General features: G+C 45.7%; 2 protein-coding genes across 5 annotated transcripts in view; one reads left to right on the plus strand and one right to left on the minus strand.

Moving 5' to 3' along the window:
• CSGALNACT2 (chondroitin sulfate N-acetylgalactosaminyltransferase 2) overlaps positions 1-6,646 on the plus strand; it is a 45,614-nt gene extending 38,968 nt beyond the window's left edge. The window contains exon 8 of one of the 3 annotated variants that reach the window (XM_008066252.2): positions 6,309-6,646. In XM_008066252.2, the coding sequence (XP_008064443.1) occupies positions 6,309-6,334 (26 nt within the window). In that variant the 3' untranslated portion in view covers positions 6,335-6,646. Of the gene's footprint in view, positions 1-1,067; positions 3,181-6,308 lie in introns of those variants that run through there. The other 2 variants (XM_008066250.2, XM_008066251.2) reach the window with 2 other exon arrangements.
• RASGEF1A (RasGEF domain family member 1A) overlaps positions 1,205-18,455 on the minus strand; it is a 21,866-nt gene continuing 4,615 nt past the window's right edge. Inside the window, exons 3-13 of one of the 2 annotated variants that reach the window (XR_002482424.1) lie at positions 17,628-17,765; positions 16,578-16,799; positions 16,079-16,153; positions 15,580-15,672; positions 15,013-15,115; positions 14,852-14,931; positions 13,660-13,851; positions 12,658-12,781; positions 12,205-12,277; positions 11,810-11,968; positions 1,205-1,290 (exon numbers count right to left, since the gene is read on the minus strand). Coding sequence is in view for 1 of the 2 variants with exons in the window: in XM_021716666.1 (XP_021572341.1) it covers positions 11,944-11,968; positions 12,205-12,277; positions 12,658-12,781; positions 13,660-13,851; positions 14,852-14,931; positions 15,013-15,115; positions 15,580-15,672; positions 16,079-16,153; positions 16,578-16,799; positions 17,628-17,765 (1,125 nt within the window). In the remaining variant the exon portion in view is untranslated. Of the gene's footprint in view, positions 1,291-10,199; positions 11,969-12,204; positions 12,278-12,657; positions 12,782-13,659; positions 13,852-14,851; positions 14,932-15,012; positions 15,116-15,579; positions 15,673-16,078; positions 16,154-16,577; positions 16,800-17,627; positions 17,766-18,455 lie in introns of those variants that run through there. The other variant, XM_021716666.1, reaches the window with a different exon arrangement.

Below are 18,455 nucleotides of genomic sequence, written 5' to 3' on the forward strand. Positions count from 1 at the left end.
AGCAGACCACCAAACAGTGACCATGACCTTTATTTTTTTGGTACAAGTTTGGCTTTGGGAAGTGCTTTGGAACTTCTCAGTCCAACCACTGAGCTGATCATTGCCAGTTGTATACAATCCACTTTTTGTCACATATCACAATCTGATCGAGAAATGGTTTATTGTTGTTGCATAGAATAAGAGAAGACAACATTTCGAAACGATTTTTTTTTTATTTACAGTCAACTCATGAGGCACCCACTTACTGAGCTTTTTCACCTTTCCAGTTTGCTTCAAATGCCGAATGACTGTAGAATGGTCGGTGTTGAGTTCTTCGGCAACTTCTAGTGTAGTTGTAAGAGGATCAGCTTTAATGATTGCTCTCAATTGGTCGTTGTCGACTTCCAGTGGCTGGCAACTATGCTCCTCATCTTCAAGGCTCTCATCTTCTTTGCAAACCACCACTGCACTGTACGTTCATTAGCAGTTCCTGAGCCAAATGCGTTGTTGATATTGTGAGTTATCTCTGCTGCTTTATGACGTATTTTGAACCCAAATAAGAAAATCGCTCGAACTTGCTTTTTGTCTAACATCATTTCCATAGTCTAAAATAAATATAAAATAAACAGCAAATAATAAGTCATTAGCAAAAAACATAAAGTGAGAAATGAACATTAAAATGATGTGTAACATAACCACATTTATTTAAGAATATATTCCAATATCAAATGGCAAATATCAACAATGCAAAACCACAATTACATTTGCACCAACCTATTTTTCTTCTATTTTCTTTTCCTTTATTTGAGGAGAAGATTTCTATAGATTTTTTTGTAGAACTCTTAAGCTTACAAAGTGTTCTTAAATATTTAACCTCATTTTGATGCCCTCAACAACTGATCTTAAGCTCCTACAATCTAAATGTCAGCTCATAACTGAACTACCAAGCTAGGATGTCACTATTCTGTCAGGTGTCTTTGTGTTGTACCATGCCATCTCATTTGAAACAGAATTTTTAAATCTTTATGACGTTTGCTTGTGCTCTGGCTATTAGGCAGTTACTTATAGTGTTAACTTTAACCTTGCAGGTGGATTTGACATGGAAGTAAAAGGTTGGGGTGGAGAAGATGTTCATTTATATCGAAAATACTTACATGGTGAACTTATTGTGATTCGGACTCCAGTTCCTGGTCTTTTTCACCTCTGGCATGAAAAGCGCTGTGCTGATGAGCTGACCCCTGAGCAGTACCGCATGTGCATCCAGTCCAAAGCCATGAATGAGGCCTCTCACTCCCACCTAGGAATGCTGGTCTTCAGGGAGGAAATAGAGACGCATCTTCATAAACAGGCATACAGGACAAACAGTGAAGCTGTTGGTTAACGTAGTCATTAATGTGTTAAAATCTGAACCACAAACCAGCACTATTTATTTAGCCTTAATTCTAATTCCAAATGCAGTGCCTCTTTCAGCGAAGACGTATTTATTTATCATGTTCTTTCTAACATAACTTTAGCAATTCAACTTGATATGAGAAGGAAAAAGTGTTTCAACACAAAGCCTGTTTTGTGAGAACACTGCATTATGGAATAATGGACAAATTGAAATCTGTTGTGTGTCCCAAAAGCTGTTTTGAGTTAGTTTCTACCTGGTGCCCGTGTTCTGAGTGCATGTGGGATTTCATGGTGTTCTGACTGCATCTGGGTGGAGGGATGGAATGTCCTAGGCTGGTGATGGTGCTTGGGGAGCAGCACATTCCAACAGAAGAGATGGAGTGTTATGGATATATAGTGTGTGGGCAGGTATTTCTACCTGCTGACTACTAAGTTAGCCTGCTTGATTTTTAAATGAACAGCTTTGGTTGATAGCTTGAAGAATTCTCTTTCACTGAAGCAGAGGATAATTAAGTGATATATCTGAAATCCCCACTCAAGAGAAGGCACAAATCAAAACCCTTTAACTTAATGTTGCTTTGCCCACTGTATGTCTGTTTTTAAACAAATGCCATAATAATAGAAAATCAAGAATCTATGTCTTAATTAAAAATGTAATATGCTATTATATTATCATCTTGTTCAGGATTAGTAGTCAAAATTGCCGTAGACTGTTTTGAATAAACAGGAAAAACATGGGAACATTTTTAACAGAACATTTAATTATGTTGAAGTACAAGATAGATCCTAGCTGTGTCTGAGAACATCAGTTTATGTGAGCCAACTACATTAGGGCCTGCCTGTGGTGGCTCAGAATACATGAGCATAGCATAGTTTTGTTTGTTGCTTTGTATTTTCTCATTTAACATGGATCCATATGTATTTATTATCCTTTTTTTCTAATACGTTAATATATGCTACATCTGTATTTGCATTATTGTAATACTTTGAGTTGAAAGAGAGTACACTGTGGGGAGAAAAAGCAAACAATTTAATGAGATATACCATAAGATCACTCTGATTGAAGAAAAAGGGAAGAGGGAGGGAAAGATAGTCTCAATAGAAATCTGAATTACATAATATTTTATAGAGACGTATATTACTTGAATATAGACTGTTTTAATTGAGGTATAAATTATATTAATGAGACAAAGTAAATAAGAAATTATATTCAGATAAGACTGTATTATATTATTTATCACACATGAATCTTTTGCCATCAAGTCAATTTCTAGATCCAGAAATTGGAGATAAGGTAAAAGGCATGCATAAATTTTTTTAGCTCTTGGCTCTTAAAAGGGACCTTTATTTAATTATATTTGTACATAAGCCCCTGAAAAGTCACAGAAGAATAATTGTTAATCTTTTTTCTCAATAAATCATATTATCTGAAATATTACAAATTACAAATTTCGAGGTGCTATGTGAAATCTGTTTTACAATAACACTTAACTATTCTTACAAACTTTAAGTTGGGATAATGTTTAGGGATTTTAAAAATGTTCTCTGCAAAATAATTCAGGCCATATCTCCTTTTATATCAATTATTTATTATAAAACCACTGAATTATGGTATTTAAAGTGAGAGAACTTATTTGTAAAGATAAGTTGCATCTTGTTTTTTGAGAGAATCAAATGATTTTACTTTTGCTCCTGTTTTTTTAAACTATCTTTTATTTAAAGATGGAAGCTAAGCAATGGAAACATTAGTATGTTTTTGACATTAAATGGTACCAATAAAGTATTTTATTACCAAAAGTCAAATGAAAATGTAATACATTTTTATTGTAAAATATAAATACAGGAAAGTATATAACATGTAATTGTTAACTTTAAAGAATAATAAAGCAAACATCGGTGCACTAGCTGCCCAGATTAAAATAAGGGGTGTTACCAGTGACGGCCCCCTGTATGCCTAGACCCAATAACATACCCTCACCCTTTCTATAATAGTCACTATCTGATTTTGTGATAATTTTCCACTTTTTTCTTAATATTTTTTCCAATTGTATATGTGTCTCTGCCCAATATACTGTTTAGCTTTGCCTGTTTTAGAATTTATATACATTATTAATCTTATTATTCTCTTTGTTTCATTCAGTGGTGTTTTTGAGGTTCAGGCATGTTAATCTCAAAATTATTCATTGTTCTGTAGGGGTGGAAGAACTTCATCCTCTTAGCATCCTGGCTGGGTCTGAGAATTAATTTGACTTAGGATAGATTAACAGGAGAAAAGCATACAAATTTATTTAATACAAGCTTTAATTGCACATGAACCCTCATAAAGAAATGAAAACCCAAATAAGCAGTTAGAGTCAGTTACTTTTATACTGAATTAGACAAAGAATAATAAACTGAAAATGTGATTAAATTATGTGAACTGGCTTTAAAAAAATAAGAGTTATTCTACCAAGGTTTGTATGATATTCTCTTGGTCTCAAACTTCTCATAATTGAAGATAATGATGTTTGTTGCCTTTCCTTGTAGTACAAGGAGAGTGTCTTTCACATGGGACTCCATCTTCTGCCCTTAAGAACAGCACAAAGGTCAAAATGTCTTTTTAACCTGATGTTTTTCAAGTGTCCTTTTTTTTTCTTAGTAGGAGTCTCACGCTCACAGCCATCACAGCCTCAACCTGTTGGACTCAGGTGATCCTTCTACCTCCAGCCTTCCTAGAAGCTGGAACCACAGGTGTGCACCACCATGCCCGGCTAATTTTTTGATTTATTGTAGAGCTGAGGTCTCACCAGGTTGCCCAGGCTGGCCTCGAACCCCTGGCCTCAGGCAATCCTGTTGCCTTTACCTCCCAAAGTGTTGGGATTACAGGCATAAGTCACCATGCCTGACTTTTCAAGTATCTTTAACTTAAATAGTCAAATGCCAGAATAGTATGCTTTAATAAACCCCTTCAGTATGAATATACTGCCATACTTATTAATTCTATTGTTGATACATATTTGGGTTGTTTATAGTTTTTGTTTTTTGCTTTTGCTATACACGCAGTGTTATCACCATTATACATGTCTCTTATAAGTGTGCTAGAATTTCTCTAGGAGTAAAAATGATGAGCCATAGATTGTGTGCATGTTTAACTTTTTAAAGTGGACCACCTTCCAGCACTGGGTGAGAGCTCATTCGCATCCTTGGCAATATTTAATTTTGGGGGACTTATTAATTCTTGCCAATTTAGTGGGCATTAGGCATGAATCATAGCTATTATAATTTACATTTCTGGTCTTTTTGCCCATTTTTACCAGTTCATAGGAATTCTTCACATATTCTGGATACCAATTCTTTTGAGTTAAGTGTTTGCAGATATTTTCTCCCAGGGTGTGGCTTGTCTTTTCCCATTCTTGATGGTACTTTTGATGAATAAAGATTAATGTGACTAATCTTTTTTATTTTACTTTTTTCAATAGAATTTATTTTTTAGAGCAGTTTTAGGTTCACAGCAAAATTGAGCAGAGGGTACAGAGTTTCCTATACCCCCTGCCCACACACATGCACAGTTTTTTCATCAATGTTCTGCACCACAGTGGTATATTTGTTATAATCAAACACATCATTATTGCCTAAACTCCATAGTTTACGTTAGATTTCACTCTTGGTGACATACATTCTATGGGTTTATATAAATGTGAAAGGACATTTAGCTACTGTTACATTATCATACAGAATAGTTTCACTACCCTAAAAATGCCCTGTATTCTGATTTTTATCTCTATTCCCTAGCTCCTGGCAACCACTGATGTTTTGAATGTCTCTGTAGTTTTACCTTTTCCAGAATGTTATGTAGTTAAAATCACATAGTACATAGCCGTTTCAGATTGACCTCTTTCACTTAGTGATAAGCATTTAAGTTTCTTCCATTTTTTTATGACTTGATGGCTCATTTCATTTTAGCGGTGAATAATATTCCATTGTCTGGATGTATTACAATGTACCCATTCACCTATCGAAAGGCATCTTGATTACTTCCAAGTTTTGACAATTACCAATAAAATTGCTATAATTATCGATGTGCAGGTGTTTTGTATGGACATAAGTTTTCAGCTCCTTTGGTCAAATAACAAGGAACACAATTACTAGATTGTATGATAAGAATATGTTAGTTTTCTAAGAAATCACTAAATGGTCTTCTAAACTGGCTGTACAAGCCAAGTGCAGTGGCTCATGCCTGTAATCCCAGCACTTTGGGAGGCCAAGGTAGGAGAATTGCTTGAGCCTGGGAGTTTGAGACCAGTCTGGGCAACAGTGAGACTTCATCTCTACAAAAAATACATAAGTTATCTGTGTGTGGTGGCATGCATCTGTAGTCCCAGATACTCAGGAGGCTGAGGCAGGAGAATCCCTTGAGTCCAGGAGGTCAAGGCTGCAGTGAGCCAGGATGGCACCACTGCACTCCAGTCTGGGGGTGACAGTGAGACTCTCTGATAGATGATAGATGGATGGATGATTGATAGATAGATAGATAGATAGATAGATAGATAGATAGATAGATAGATAGATAGGATGGATATGTGTATGTAGTGGCTGTGCCATTTTGCATTCCTACCAGCAGTGAATGAGAGTTCCTGTTCCACATCCTTGCCAGCATTTGGTGGTATATTCTCGAATTTGGCATTTCTAATAGTATCTCATTTTAAAATGCATTTACCTGATGCCATATGATGTGGAGCATATTCTCATATGCTTATTTTCCAACTGTATATGTTTTTTTGGTGTAGATTTCTACTTTTTATTACTGATTTATGATCTCATAATAGGAAAGGATTTCTTAAAGATATTTTTGTATATTCTCCGGATCTCCTACATAACTTTGCATTTCTCAGTTAGGTCTTTAAGTGAAGTGGAATGTGTATGATGTGAGGTAAGGATTGCTTTTCACTTTTTTCCAGCACTACATCCATGCTTGACTTACTGATCTGCAAAACCACTCTGTCATCTGCCAGATGTCCCTGCATGCATGAGTCTGACCCTGGGCTCTCTTCTGTTCCGTTATTTTGTCTATCATTGCATTACCATTACTATAACTTCATACAAGTTGATATCCAGGACACCTTGTCCACTTGCCTTGTTCTTAAAGATTGTCATGGAGCAGCAGAGAGCATTCTTGCTGTTGTCCTTGCATGAATTTTATATGGACATGAACTTTATATGGGAAGATTTCTTTTTTTTAATGAGTGGTTCAATTTATTGTACCCTTCACAATGTATCTTTCCTTTAATAAATCTGCCTTAGGTTTAAAAAAAAAAGATTGTCATGGTTTTTCATAGCATTTGTACTTTCATATGAATTTTAGAATAAGCTTTTTAAGTTTCACAAAAACTGTTATGAATTTGATTGGAATCTTACCGAATCTATAAGATCACTTTGGGGAGAACTGGCATCTTTATGATATGCCATCTTCCAATCCTGGAACATGACATACCTCTCTATTTAGGTTTTTATTGTTCTTCAATTAAGTTTTATCATTTTTGACACAGTGGACTCACAAGTATTGTTTTTTAGATTCTTAATAAGTACTTTGCATTTTTTTATGTTATTGTATCTGTCTTTCATTTCTATTGCCTGTTGCTGGTTTTCAGTAATCATTGAATTTTGCATGTTAATTTTTGTGTTCAGAAATCTAGCCCAAAACTGTTAATTCTAGTAATATATTTCTCATTTATTTTACATTTTTCCTGTTATACACGTAAATCTCTATGAATACTGAGAATTTTGTTTCTTTTCAATTTTTAGATCTTTATTTTTCTTGTCCTTCTGTGCTTGTTAGGATTTGTTGTACAGTGTTGATGAAAGTGGTCATAGTGAGCTCCTTGGTATATTTCTTATTTCAAAGGCAGTACTTTCAGAGTTTCATTAGTAAGCGCAGGGTTTGCTGGAGGTGTTTTTGTAAATACCCTTTTTCATGTTAAGAAAGTTCCATTCTGGCCAACTGTAGTGGCTCATGCCTGTAACTCTACCACTTTGGGAGGCCGAGGTGGGAAGATTGCTTGAGCCAGGAGTTCAAGACCAGCCTTGTTGGGATTTTCTATTAAAGTTATGGTAGCTTATAAGCTAAGTTACAGATGTTCCTTCTTGACTGTTTCTAGAAAAGTTCTGTAAAACTGGAAGTATTTTTTTCCTTGAATATTTGGCAGAACTGCCTGAAAGCCACCTGGGCATGAACTTTATATGGGAAGATTTTTTTTTTTTAATGAGTGGTTCAATTTATTTAATAATTGTAGAACTAAGATTCTGTTTTTTCCAGAGTCCACTTTGAGTTATTTGGGGTAAATTTTATACTTTCTATGAATTTATACTGATAAATTTGAAAATTTTGCACAACTTTCTTGGTTTCCAGCAGGTGAGCATTTAGTCTCTTATGCTGCCAGAAATGGACAGGTGCATAATTTACTTTCTTATGCGCCTCACAGCACTGTTGCTGAACAACTTAGCATTCTTGCTGAAAACTTGTACCTGAGTGTCCTGGTGCTGTTGGGGTATTTGATAGCCCCTCACCTTCTTCACAGTATTATGACTTCCTTTTTGGGAATAAAGATAGAAATTGTGTTAACATGATCTAAACTGGCCTGTAGGTGGATTGTAGGTTTTACCTTTAGAAAGTAGTTTTGAATCCCAAATTTGTGGGAAGTTTTTTTCCCATTTATGTTTATATACTGGTTGAATGTAACACTTAAGTGACTCTTTGGTGATTTTAGCATATCTTTGTATTGGCCAGGACTTCAGGTGTTCCATTGAGGGGGCTTATCTTTTCCTGAAAACTGCTGCCTTTTGGCAGAAGTGCTACTCAACTTTATCAGGGCACCACGGCCTGAGTGAACCAGTCCATGGTGAACACTGTGCCAATGACTAGGCGGGTACCACACTCTGTGTCATCTACCATTACAGCAACTTCATGAGAGAGATTATCTTAATTTTTGTTTTAGTCATGAAAAAATGAAGACTAAATAAGGTAAATAACTTGTCCAAGCATCTCTAGCTGGGAACTGGAGACTAGGACTCAAATCCAGGTAGATTAGCTCTCAATTCCCTGCTCTTACACTGTGGCCTTGTTTTGCCTCCCTGAAGCATGTGGCCTGTTTTATGCACAAGTGTAGTAGGTGTGTGTAACAAGTGATGTTTGTCATAGAAGTCTTGATCACTTAGTAGAGATCCTTAGCTTATCATGCTACCACATCTGATGCTCTGACATTGATTTGTTTCTGGAACATTTGAAGCGAAAGATGACATTCAGCCATCCCACCAGGCTGTGTGGAACAGCACTCTGTGCTGGTCATGGGACAGCTATGGTGAATGTGGCTTCTTCACAGAAAGAGCCCCAGATGCTGACAGACCTGCCACAGGCATGGCCCCAAGGAGGCAGAGCCACTCGCTGAGGAAGACCTCAGGCTGCTACAGAATAGCCAGCATTTCCTAGGTGTGTGCAGCTGGGTTGTGACCGTGGTGGAGCATGGTGTGCTTAGGCTATGCCTAAGGAGGGGTCCCTGGGAGTGGTGGGCTCTAAGGGACTGGAGCCCATACACAGACCCTCACCCACCTGCTGCGAGCCCAAGCTGGAATCACCTGTCTTCCTGATTTAGCAGGTGTGAAGTGGGGCCTAAGAACATATATTTCAAACAAGTTCTCAGGTACCCACATTTGAGAACCCCTGCCTTGGAGTCACTGCCCTTGGGCAAAGAGAGGTCCAGAGAGCTCGCCTGGCACACCCTGCTCAAGCTCATAACCAGGGCACAGACCGAGTTATGTGCTGCCTTTCTTCAGCTGAAGTAGGTGGACACTTCCAAAAATAACTTCACCAAGAAATTAGGGAAGATATTGGATTTAAAAGCCCCCAAAGTAGTGTCATCACCCAAAGCTCAAGCATCTTCACCAGTGTCCCCCTTTGCTCTACAAACACCTGAGCATCTATTATGCACCATCCATGGTGCATAATATAGTGGCCACAAGCTATTTAAACATAGCCAATTTCTCAGTCATACTGGCCACATTTCAATGCTCAGAGCCCACATGTCAGTGGGTCCCATAATGGACAGTGCAGATACAGGACATTCTTTCACCCTAGAAAGTTTTCTGTCAGGCAGCGCTGATCTTGTGGAAATGACGGACACTGAGCGCATTAGAAAAGATGAGCTGAGTTACCTCTGGGTAAGGCTCTGCAAGAGCTGTCAAGGACCTCACCCAGTCTGAGTCTTGTCAAAATCGGGGGTGGGCAGGCTGAAGGAGCAGGGGGGAGTTATAATTCCCATTCTGATGCCTCATTTCTTTAGTTCCCTAGCTCTTGTGTACCCCTCAATAAATCCCTCTCTTTGGTGCTCCTGTATGACTCATCACAATAGATGCAGCCCCCTCTAGACCTGTGTTTTTGCAGCCTGTTCTGCAGGAAGAGGTCCACAGGGGCTCCCCAGCCTCCCCAGTCCTGGAGGAGACATCTGACTAGCCCTGCAGTAAAGGAGCCCTTATGGTCTGGTTTAACTGGGTGTCCCAAACTTACGTGGCCATGCAGTACAGCAGCTAGTAATACCTTTTTGGAGTTCACGCTGAGGAAATCAGGACTAGAAGACCTCTCCTTCCTGTACAGCTTTTTCTAGTCTTGCATTATTCAGTGGAAAGCTCTTTGTCAGAATGTGTTGCCAACTGCAGTTGAAAGTCCCTTGCCCGGTCCTTCCTGGGAAGGCCATGGTGGGCTCGACAGCCTCATCCTCCTTCCCAGCCCAGGCAGCTCGTGCCCACTGCCAGTAGCAGGGCTATCCCCTTCACCACACACACACACACAGCAGGCAAGAGAGGGCAGCGACGTGTTCTTTTATTGATGCAAGTACGTCCAGTCACACCAAAACTGACATCCTGCATTATGGTACAGCTTTATACTCAGAGTTCACCTCAAATATCAAAACATCAAATTCAGGGATGTATCAAATTGGGAAAGGAAAATAGCAGACATAGACACTGTTTCAAGTAGGTACTAGAACTGATCACCCGTGAAGTGCACGTGGATGTGAAGGCTCTTTAACACGTGTACAGAAAACGTTCTAACGCTATATTCCAAATATATATTCTCAAGTTTTAAGCCTTTATCTCAAAGACATAAACAAAGCAATATGTACCATCAATATACAATCTGTACTAGCTAGAACGTCAGAAAAGTGCAAACACACTGTGACAATACAGTGTAACTATTCTTACTCCACCCAGGGCCTCAGTGGCGTCTGCAGCGGACCCAGGGCTGCTTCCTCCCCAGGCCCAGCCTGCCCGTCTCCAGGCTCTTCCAGGAGCTTTGGGAGTTAGGACCTAGCCCATCCTTGCCCTATCACCTGAGGCTCCTGCTGAAGCCAGGTGTGCGAAGAGGGACGAGGGTGGGGAGTCCTGCGAGGGAGATGGTCAGCGTGGATAACCACCACTGGCTTTCTGAGGGAGAGCTGTCCTGTGCCACAGTCTGTAAGGCCCAGGGCTCATGCCAGGAAGTCAGATGTGGAAAATGGAGTGTGCTCCTCTAGCTTGGGTGTAGAAAAAGACCTCCCAGTGTTGGGCAGTTTTATCTGAATGGATGGCTGGCCAAGTTTTCTGTTTCCAGTTCCAATTAGGGGCACCTCCCACCCAGAGCGGGAGGAGGGCAGTCCACTAGAACACTGGTTTAGGAGCTGCTGCCCTTCCCTCTGCAATGGTTTCAAGACCAGCTCTAACTGTCACCGTCCTGGAGTAGGCTCCGTATCCTCTTCTCACAGCTCAGTGTGTCTTTCAGTTACAGCCCAGAAAATGGACAACTCTATACCTCCCTCCCTTACTTTATCTTAGATTTCCTCTTTTCTAAAATGCAGTTGAAGAACAATTTGCCAGACACAATCTCACAGAAAATATGCTGCCAGGTGTCCCCTGCCCCACCCTGACCCCACAAATCCCTGATAGAGGAAAATGAAAATGTAAACTTTGGAAAGCCCGTACTCAAAGGCTCATTTCCAGAAGTGTGCAGACACAACCTCCCAGCCACCCCATGCTCCTGCTGGAGCCTCACAGCCCAAGCTCCTGAGGGCAGGTGCCTCATGGCCATGGCTGGAGCAGGGTTCACTGCAGCTCGAACAGTGGAGCAGGAAGACCGGACCCCAGTACCCTCTAAGGCACTAATCCCGACATTAGAGACACTAGCTGGAAAGGCATTTGAGCAGGCAGGGCTCACGTTGGTTTTGGTTGGGTTTTTTAAAATATTTTTTTCATAAGATGTTAATAATCAAAAGTAGAAAATAAAAATCTACATTTCATTAGAATAAGATGTTATCATGGATGCCATCTCCCATGATACTCTTTCCCCTACCCATCCCCAAAGCAGGGCCCTGCCCTGTTATTTAAAATAAACAAAAAAACTTTGTAAGTGCCAAAGGTTGATGCATGAAATAATTACCATTTTTTTCTCATAAAAGTTATATACAAAATTGACCCCAACCAGTGAGGCCTCCTCATCTCAACCCATAACAATCAAGATTTAAACCCGGTTCGTGCATGTGCTTCATCCAGCGTCTGCAGGCTGCATCCACCTCAGGCTCTGTTAAGGAGGGTGGTCCTAAAGGTGGACAGGGAACAGGCATACTCAGGCCCTGGGAAGGCCCCACCCTGCTAAGGCGGGGGTTGGATCCAAACCCAGGCCTCAGCCTCCCACCAGCCAGGGCCTGGTGCCTGGCAGTCCTGCATCGGGGGCATGGAGGTAGCCTGGGCCCCATTTCAGAGGGGCAGATCCCCATGCCCACCCCTAGTCCTCCCCCTTCCTTGCACACTCAGGCAGCCCCAGAGCTCTCCTACCTGAGGGTCTTCCAGCTGTCCTTTTCCATGTGGTTCTCGGGACCTTCACTTTCAAAGGAGGCGATGAAGAGAGCTGGAGATGGGAAAGCCCCTCAGAACCCTTGTCCAGGGGTGCAGTCAGGCCCAGGACAGAGGGACAATGGCCTCTGGCCAGCACACAGGTCTCTGCTTCATGGGGCTCTAGGGGCTGCCTGCCGGGGACTTGGGAGGTTCTTCATTCTGCAGCACCCCTGCTCTGACTCCATCTGGCCCTCTTGAGTGACCTCTGGACCCTGATCCTCTTGTCCTTGGTCCCCTGCCCACAACCTACCTCATGCACACTCACCCCACAAGCTGAGCCAGCCCCAGTGTGGCATGGAGTGGCCAGCCCCATGGCTGGCCCTGAAGGGCACAGGGCCTGGACAGAGAGTCAGGTGGGGAGGGGGCCGTGCCGCATGGGGAAGCGGCCCTCACCTTCCTCGCTATAGATGGGTGCCGTGAGCAGGTAACTCTGAATCTTCTTGTCCTTCTCGAAGGGACACTCTACCTGCGTCCATGTCATGAATTCGTGGATCTGTCTGGAGATCTCCCAAAATTTCTGAAGGGGCAGAAGACCAACTGATACTCATCTGTCACCTTAAGCTCCAAACCCTTGGTGCAGGGGACACACAGGTTTGGCCTCATCTGCTGCTCACTTCACTGGTCCCAGTGAGATGGGACAGTGGCCCTGTATGCCTGACCACGCGGTCGTAGTGGCAACCTGTGTGGCATCAGAGCCAGCAAGGGTCCCCTGAGGCCACTCTGTCCAGCCATCTGCCCAAGTCATCAGGCTGACAGCAGGGTCTGTGTCTTCCTGAGCAGGAACCTGAAGAGGGCCCCACCAACAACTCCAGCCTGAGGCAGGTACCTGGCCACACCCAGCTTAGCAGCACCACCCAGAAAGTGTCCTGTCCTCCCTTTCTGGGGCCTGTGGATAGATCCACACCTCCCATCTACCCCTTACCTTCGTGAGGTGGGCATCTGGCAGCCTGGTACCCCTACACCTGCCCAGTCATTTTTGTCCTACCCTCCTATCTTCAGCCAGGTGCCCTTAGCCCCATGAGGCAGGTTCTTCACTTCCATCTGGGATTCTCTGCCACCTCCTCAAGTCTCTTGCCTAAATCCCTCCTGACCCTCAAATTCCCAGAGATGGCTCCTTCTCTTTCTGGTAGGGTCCTGGGTAAATACACTTCCTGTGACTCTAAGCTCTGTGGCCAGTTCATCCACCTAGAAATGCAGGGTGTACACTTTACACTTCAAGGTCAAATAGCACCCCTGACCCATCCTGGTGTTTTCAGTCCTAAAGGTCCTTCCAGACCTCAGGCGGGGCTCAGGAAACCCACAGGCCCTGCCACAAGGCCACAGCCTGCCAGGCAGCTATAGTGACACGGTGCCATGTGTCCCACCCCATGCTGGAACAATGGGGGCTGAGCTCACCTTGAAGTTAACGTGCCCATTGGGCAGGTGGTTGGTGTGGATTTTGTGCAGAAAGTAGATGTCCTTAACAAAGAGGTTGAACACAGGGATGACGATTTTCTCACGGCTGCTGTTGGCCATCTGGGACCTCTGCGTGGCCCCCTGCAGGGCTGTGCGGTAGTTGCAGAAGTTGCTAGATGGGTCCATGTGGTGCTGTGAGCACAGGGAGGACCTGATGAGTATCTGAGCCTATGCCCCCCAGACCTGCTCAGGACACTCCTCTGCAGAGCCGAAGGCAGAAGATGAAGAAGGTACCTGCCCCCAGGCAGCCCTGGAGTGAGTGCAGGGAAGGGGAAGCCCAAAAGTACCTGGCTGAGCTCCAGAGCTTCCAGGTTTGGGTCCTGAGTCCTCTGGAAAGCTGTAAAGTGTCACTGCCCTTCCTGCCACTCCCAGGTCTCACCATCCTTCCTTCAAGTCTTTCCTTTGGGCCGGGCTCAGTGGCTCAGCCTGTAATCCCAGCACTTTGGGAGGCCAAGGCGAGTGGATTGCCTGAGCCCATGGGTTTGAGACCTGCCTAGGCAACTTGGCAAGACCTCATCTCTACAATAAATCAAAAATTAGCCAGGCGTAGCACACACCTGTAGTTCCAGCTACTTGGAAGACTGAGGCAGAAGGATTGCTGGAGCCCATCAGGTCGATGCTGGGTGACCGTGAGCGTGCCACTGCACTCCAGCCTGGGTGATGGATTGACTCCAACTCAAAAAAAAAAAAAAAAAAGACTTTCCTTTGCTCCTCTCCTTATACCAACACTTCTCAGACCTGACCAGATAAGACAGAAGTGTTTTGGAAAAAAGTGGATTCTGTGATCAAATACATCTGGACGAGATTGCAGATGAACTCATTTGCCTGCCTCTGGGCCACAAAGATGTGGTTCAGGACCAGGAAACATCAACCAAGGAAAAGGCTGGTCAGCATCATTCAGCTTAGGACTTACAGGCTCCATTTTGCCAAACTCCTCATAAAGTACTCTCCAGAACTTGCCTCAGGTGATGTCCAGTCTGCCTGAAGTAGCCAAAGAACTCAGCCAGCACAGCAGGTTGAGGGAGAGGACGCCAAGCATGGTGGGCAGCACCCACCTCTGCTGATGGGACCCCTCAGGCCAATGTGGAATGAAGGTGCAGCTCAAGGCTATAGCAGGGGCTTGAGTGCCTACCTCCAAGACATCGAACTTGGCTGTCTTGACTTTGGACCACGTTTTCTTCAGCCGTGCCACGGGACTGAGGTTCATGCCAGCTGCAGGGGACAGCAGGCAGGGGTCAGGGCCTGGAGGCAGGCCAAACAGCAGCCCCCATCACCAGGCACCTGGGAACTCACAGATGATGGCCATCATGGAGTTAAAGTTCCCGATATTGAAGCACTCCCGGGCCACATCAATGAAGAACTCTAACATGCGGGTCCGGTGCTTCTTCTTCACCACCTGGAAGGCAACAGGACGGCCTAAGTATGGCACCACCAGAGGCCACAGGGGCTGGAGCCACTGAGCAGAGGGGCAGGGAGGACCTTGGGACTTCGCTTCTGGCTATGGTGGTCCCTGTCCCTAATCCTAACCCTAACCCTAACCCCAACCCTAACCTGGACACGTGCCCTACCTGTGCTCAGGTTTCTCAGCCATAAAAAGGAAGGTGTCGTCTGCCCTAGAACAGGCAGGAAGAATGATGCTGGGCACAGAGGAAACACTCCATGGACAGAGTGTCTGTGGTCACTTAAGGAATCATTGTAGGTAGGGGGGAAAGGGTGGGAGGTATCACTAAGGCCCAGGCAATGGAGACTTCCACATATACTTTTATAGTTCCATTACCTAACTTTGGGTGGGGCAGCAGTCAAAGCCTCTTTGGGTATGGAGACAGGCGGCCACCCACCATGTCTGCCATGGGCGCTTACCCGGCACACTTCAGTGGCCACCAGCATGCTCAGGCAGTTGAACCAGTTGTCGTAGGCCTCCAAGCTGTAGGTCTTGGTCAAGTCCCCTCGGCACTGGGGGGACACAGCAGGTCACAGGGAGCCTGAAGGACCCTGGTTGGACAGCTCAGTCCCCATGGCTGGCTCTGGTATTCAAAGCTGCGACTTGGCCTGCCCCACAGCAGCCCAGATCACACCGGCTACCCACTTCAGGGCGAGGCTGTCAGTCCAGGCTGGCTCCCCATCCCCAAGCTGAGCCTGCGCCGCCCCCCAGCACACATTGCCCTGTGTGGCCATCTGAGACCTACTGGAGCAGGCGCCAGGAGGACCAGTGCCACATCCATCAGGTCATGGCCCAACACTCCAGAGGCACTTGGGGTGTGCTGGGTGGACCCACATCCACTCTGCATGGGAGTTCAGGTTCTGCCAGACAGCACCAGCTGAGAGACCCAGAGTGTGCCATGGGTCTCAGCCCACTCACCCTGTGGTTGTCCAGGGAGTCCATGTGGCTGATGATCTGCATCAGGTCTTCAGGGTGAATGCTGCTGACCCTGTCCTGGAGGGGGGAGACAACACCGGGAGAATGACAGCCCTCCCCCCCGGAAGGGAGGGAACAAAACTGCACAGGAGTATGGGGACACTGAGGGGCCTACTCAGGCCCCTGCCCCTTGCCTCCTCCTAGGCCAGAACTCTATCCTAGGGCCACTGCAGTCCCCACTGCAAGATGAGGCTGCCCCAGCCCCTCTCATCCATGCAGTGCTGCTATGCTCCTGTGGACCCGAGCACCAGGCACAGAGATACCTGCTGCTTGAAAGGACACATATCCAGCCTGAGGCACAGTGGTCAGGGCTGGCAAGCTGGCTTCCTCTGCAACCCAGTCTGACTAGCAGGGCCCTGCAGCCATGTTAAGAGCAGCCTTGGACAAGCAGTGTTGAATGTACCCCTTCCCTGCCCAGGGCGGAACACATGACAACACTGACCAACTCGATGTGAGTCAGCTGCTGGGCCAACACCAGGGGGTCGCAGCACACACCCAGGATGTCCTTCTGGGTGGCAGGTGGCTTTGCCTTCAGGACAGGCCCTTTATCCACAGCTGGCAGCCGGAGCTTCTCTCGCAGTTCCTGGAGCTGACTCCGGGCAGCCAGAGACAGCAGTAGGCTCTGTGTCATCTGGGCAATAGCCTTCTTCACCGTGCCATTCTCCTGTGAAGGTTGGAGGGAATGAGGGTGCTGGAATGGGCTGGCCACACAGCCACCACTGTTATGGGGAGAATCATCTCACCTTCAGTGACGTGCCTGAGCAATCTGAGCTCACATCCCCTATCTAGATCTGCCATTAGCCTGAGTCTTCAAGAACAAAGCAGGGTATAATGTAGACTCCTCTGAGGACTGCTGGGGAGAGTGAGCTCAGTGGGTTGTCCTGCTGGGGGGAGGGCTGAGGGCAGGTCCAGGGCTGAGCTTCTGGGTCTGAAAACCATGGCTTTCCCATAGATGTCCAGCTGAGCTGCTTCCCACTGCCTTACTGCAGTAGGCAGGGCCCACAGAATGAAACAAGGTATTGGGAAGGGCTTCTTCAAGGCCAGGAGCCTCTGCCCTCTGGGGAGGGCAGCCTGGGGTCCATGGTCCCTCCGAAAGCTCTCCCTGGGCTTCCTGAGCCCTCTGGGTGAACAGGAGCTGCTAGATGCAGAGAACTTTTCCATGGTGGGGGGTGTGGTTGGTCCAGGCTTCTCGGGTTTCCCTGATTCTAAATGCCAAAAGCGAGCTGGGAGTCAAGAAAGGCAAACTCTTACAAACTTTTCAGTAGGCCCCTCCTCCAGGGACAAGGATGCTTAGAAGAGGGTGAGTCTGACTCACTGCTGGCCAGCTGAGCTATCATCTGGGAGTGGGTGGAATAGAGCCACCCAGCAGCCCTCTTAAGGGAGTGATAGGGAAGGGGAATCACATACAGAGCTGTCCCTGAAGACTCCATCCTCCTGAAAGCAGATTCCCCCACACGCCCAATGCCTGGTCAGGGGCCAAGAGAGCGCTCACTTCATTGCACTGGGTGACGCGGTGCGTGATGGCCTTCAGTTCGGCCATGGCCTTCTCATCCTGGAAGTCATAGGGGAAGGCTTCTGTCCACTCCTTCAGGAGCTGCACGATCTTGGCTGAGAAGGACTTCAGCTTGGCCTGGGGCAGCAGGGGATAAAGGGTAAGGCCCCACAAGCCAGAGTAGGCAACAAGATGGCAAGTGGTACCTGCCCCCTCACCCCCTTAGGGCCTGCGCAAGCACGTGAGCCCCTACCCTCAGGCCTGTGTGGGGCATGGCCTCCTGCGGCTGCCACCTGCGATTTTACCACACCTGAACCAGTTACGTGACTGCAGTCTGTTCCGTGTTCTCCTTAAGTCGGTTTCTTTTTTCGCCTAAATGAACTCATTTTCATAAAACCTACCTCATCGCTACCATGACACAGAAAACTAGTTCCTTTTGCTGTAATTAGAAGGTGCCCGTAAGAACACCATAAAAACCAAGCAAAACCCTGTTAAATGAGACTCTCGTCTGCTCCCTGTCGGTTAAGCGCAGGTTGGCAAGCGCTGGGAAAAGGAGAGGCGTGACCCTTGCGCGGAGGCCAGGCGCGACTTGGCCTGGGGAAAGGCAGCCGGGCACCCGGTCGTCCCGGGTCTTCACGCACGCAGAGCGCAGGGTCGAGAGGACGGGCAGCGGGGCCCGCTCAGCCGCGAAGACTGACGCCCTCAGAGGGAGCCTGCGCGACCTCTGCCCCCGAGAAGGGAGAAAAGAGAGGAGCCGGGCGCTCGGCTGCCGCGTCCCCACGACCCGCCCCAACTCCCCCACGGGCTAAAACCCTCCTGCTCCCGCCG

This window comes from Carlito syrichta, unplaced genomic scaffold, assembly GCF_000164805.1.
Source record: "Carlito syrichta isolate Samal-C Ts95f unplaced genomic scaffold, Tarsius_syrichta-2.0.1 Scaffold308870, whole genome shotgun sequence".
NCBI lineage: Eukaryota > Metazoa > Chordata > Mammalia > Primates > Tarsiidae > Carlito > Carlito syrichta.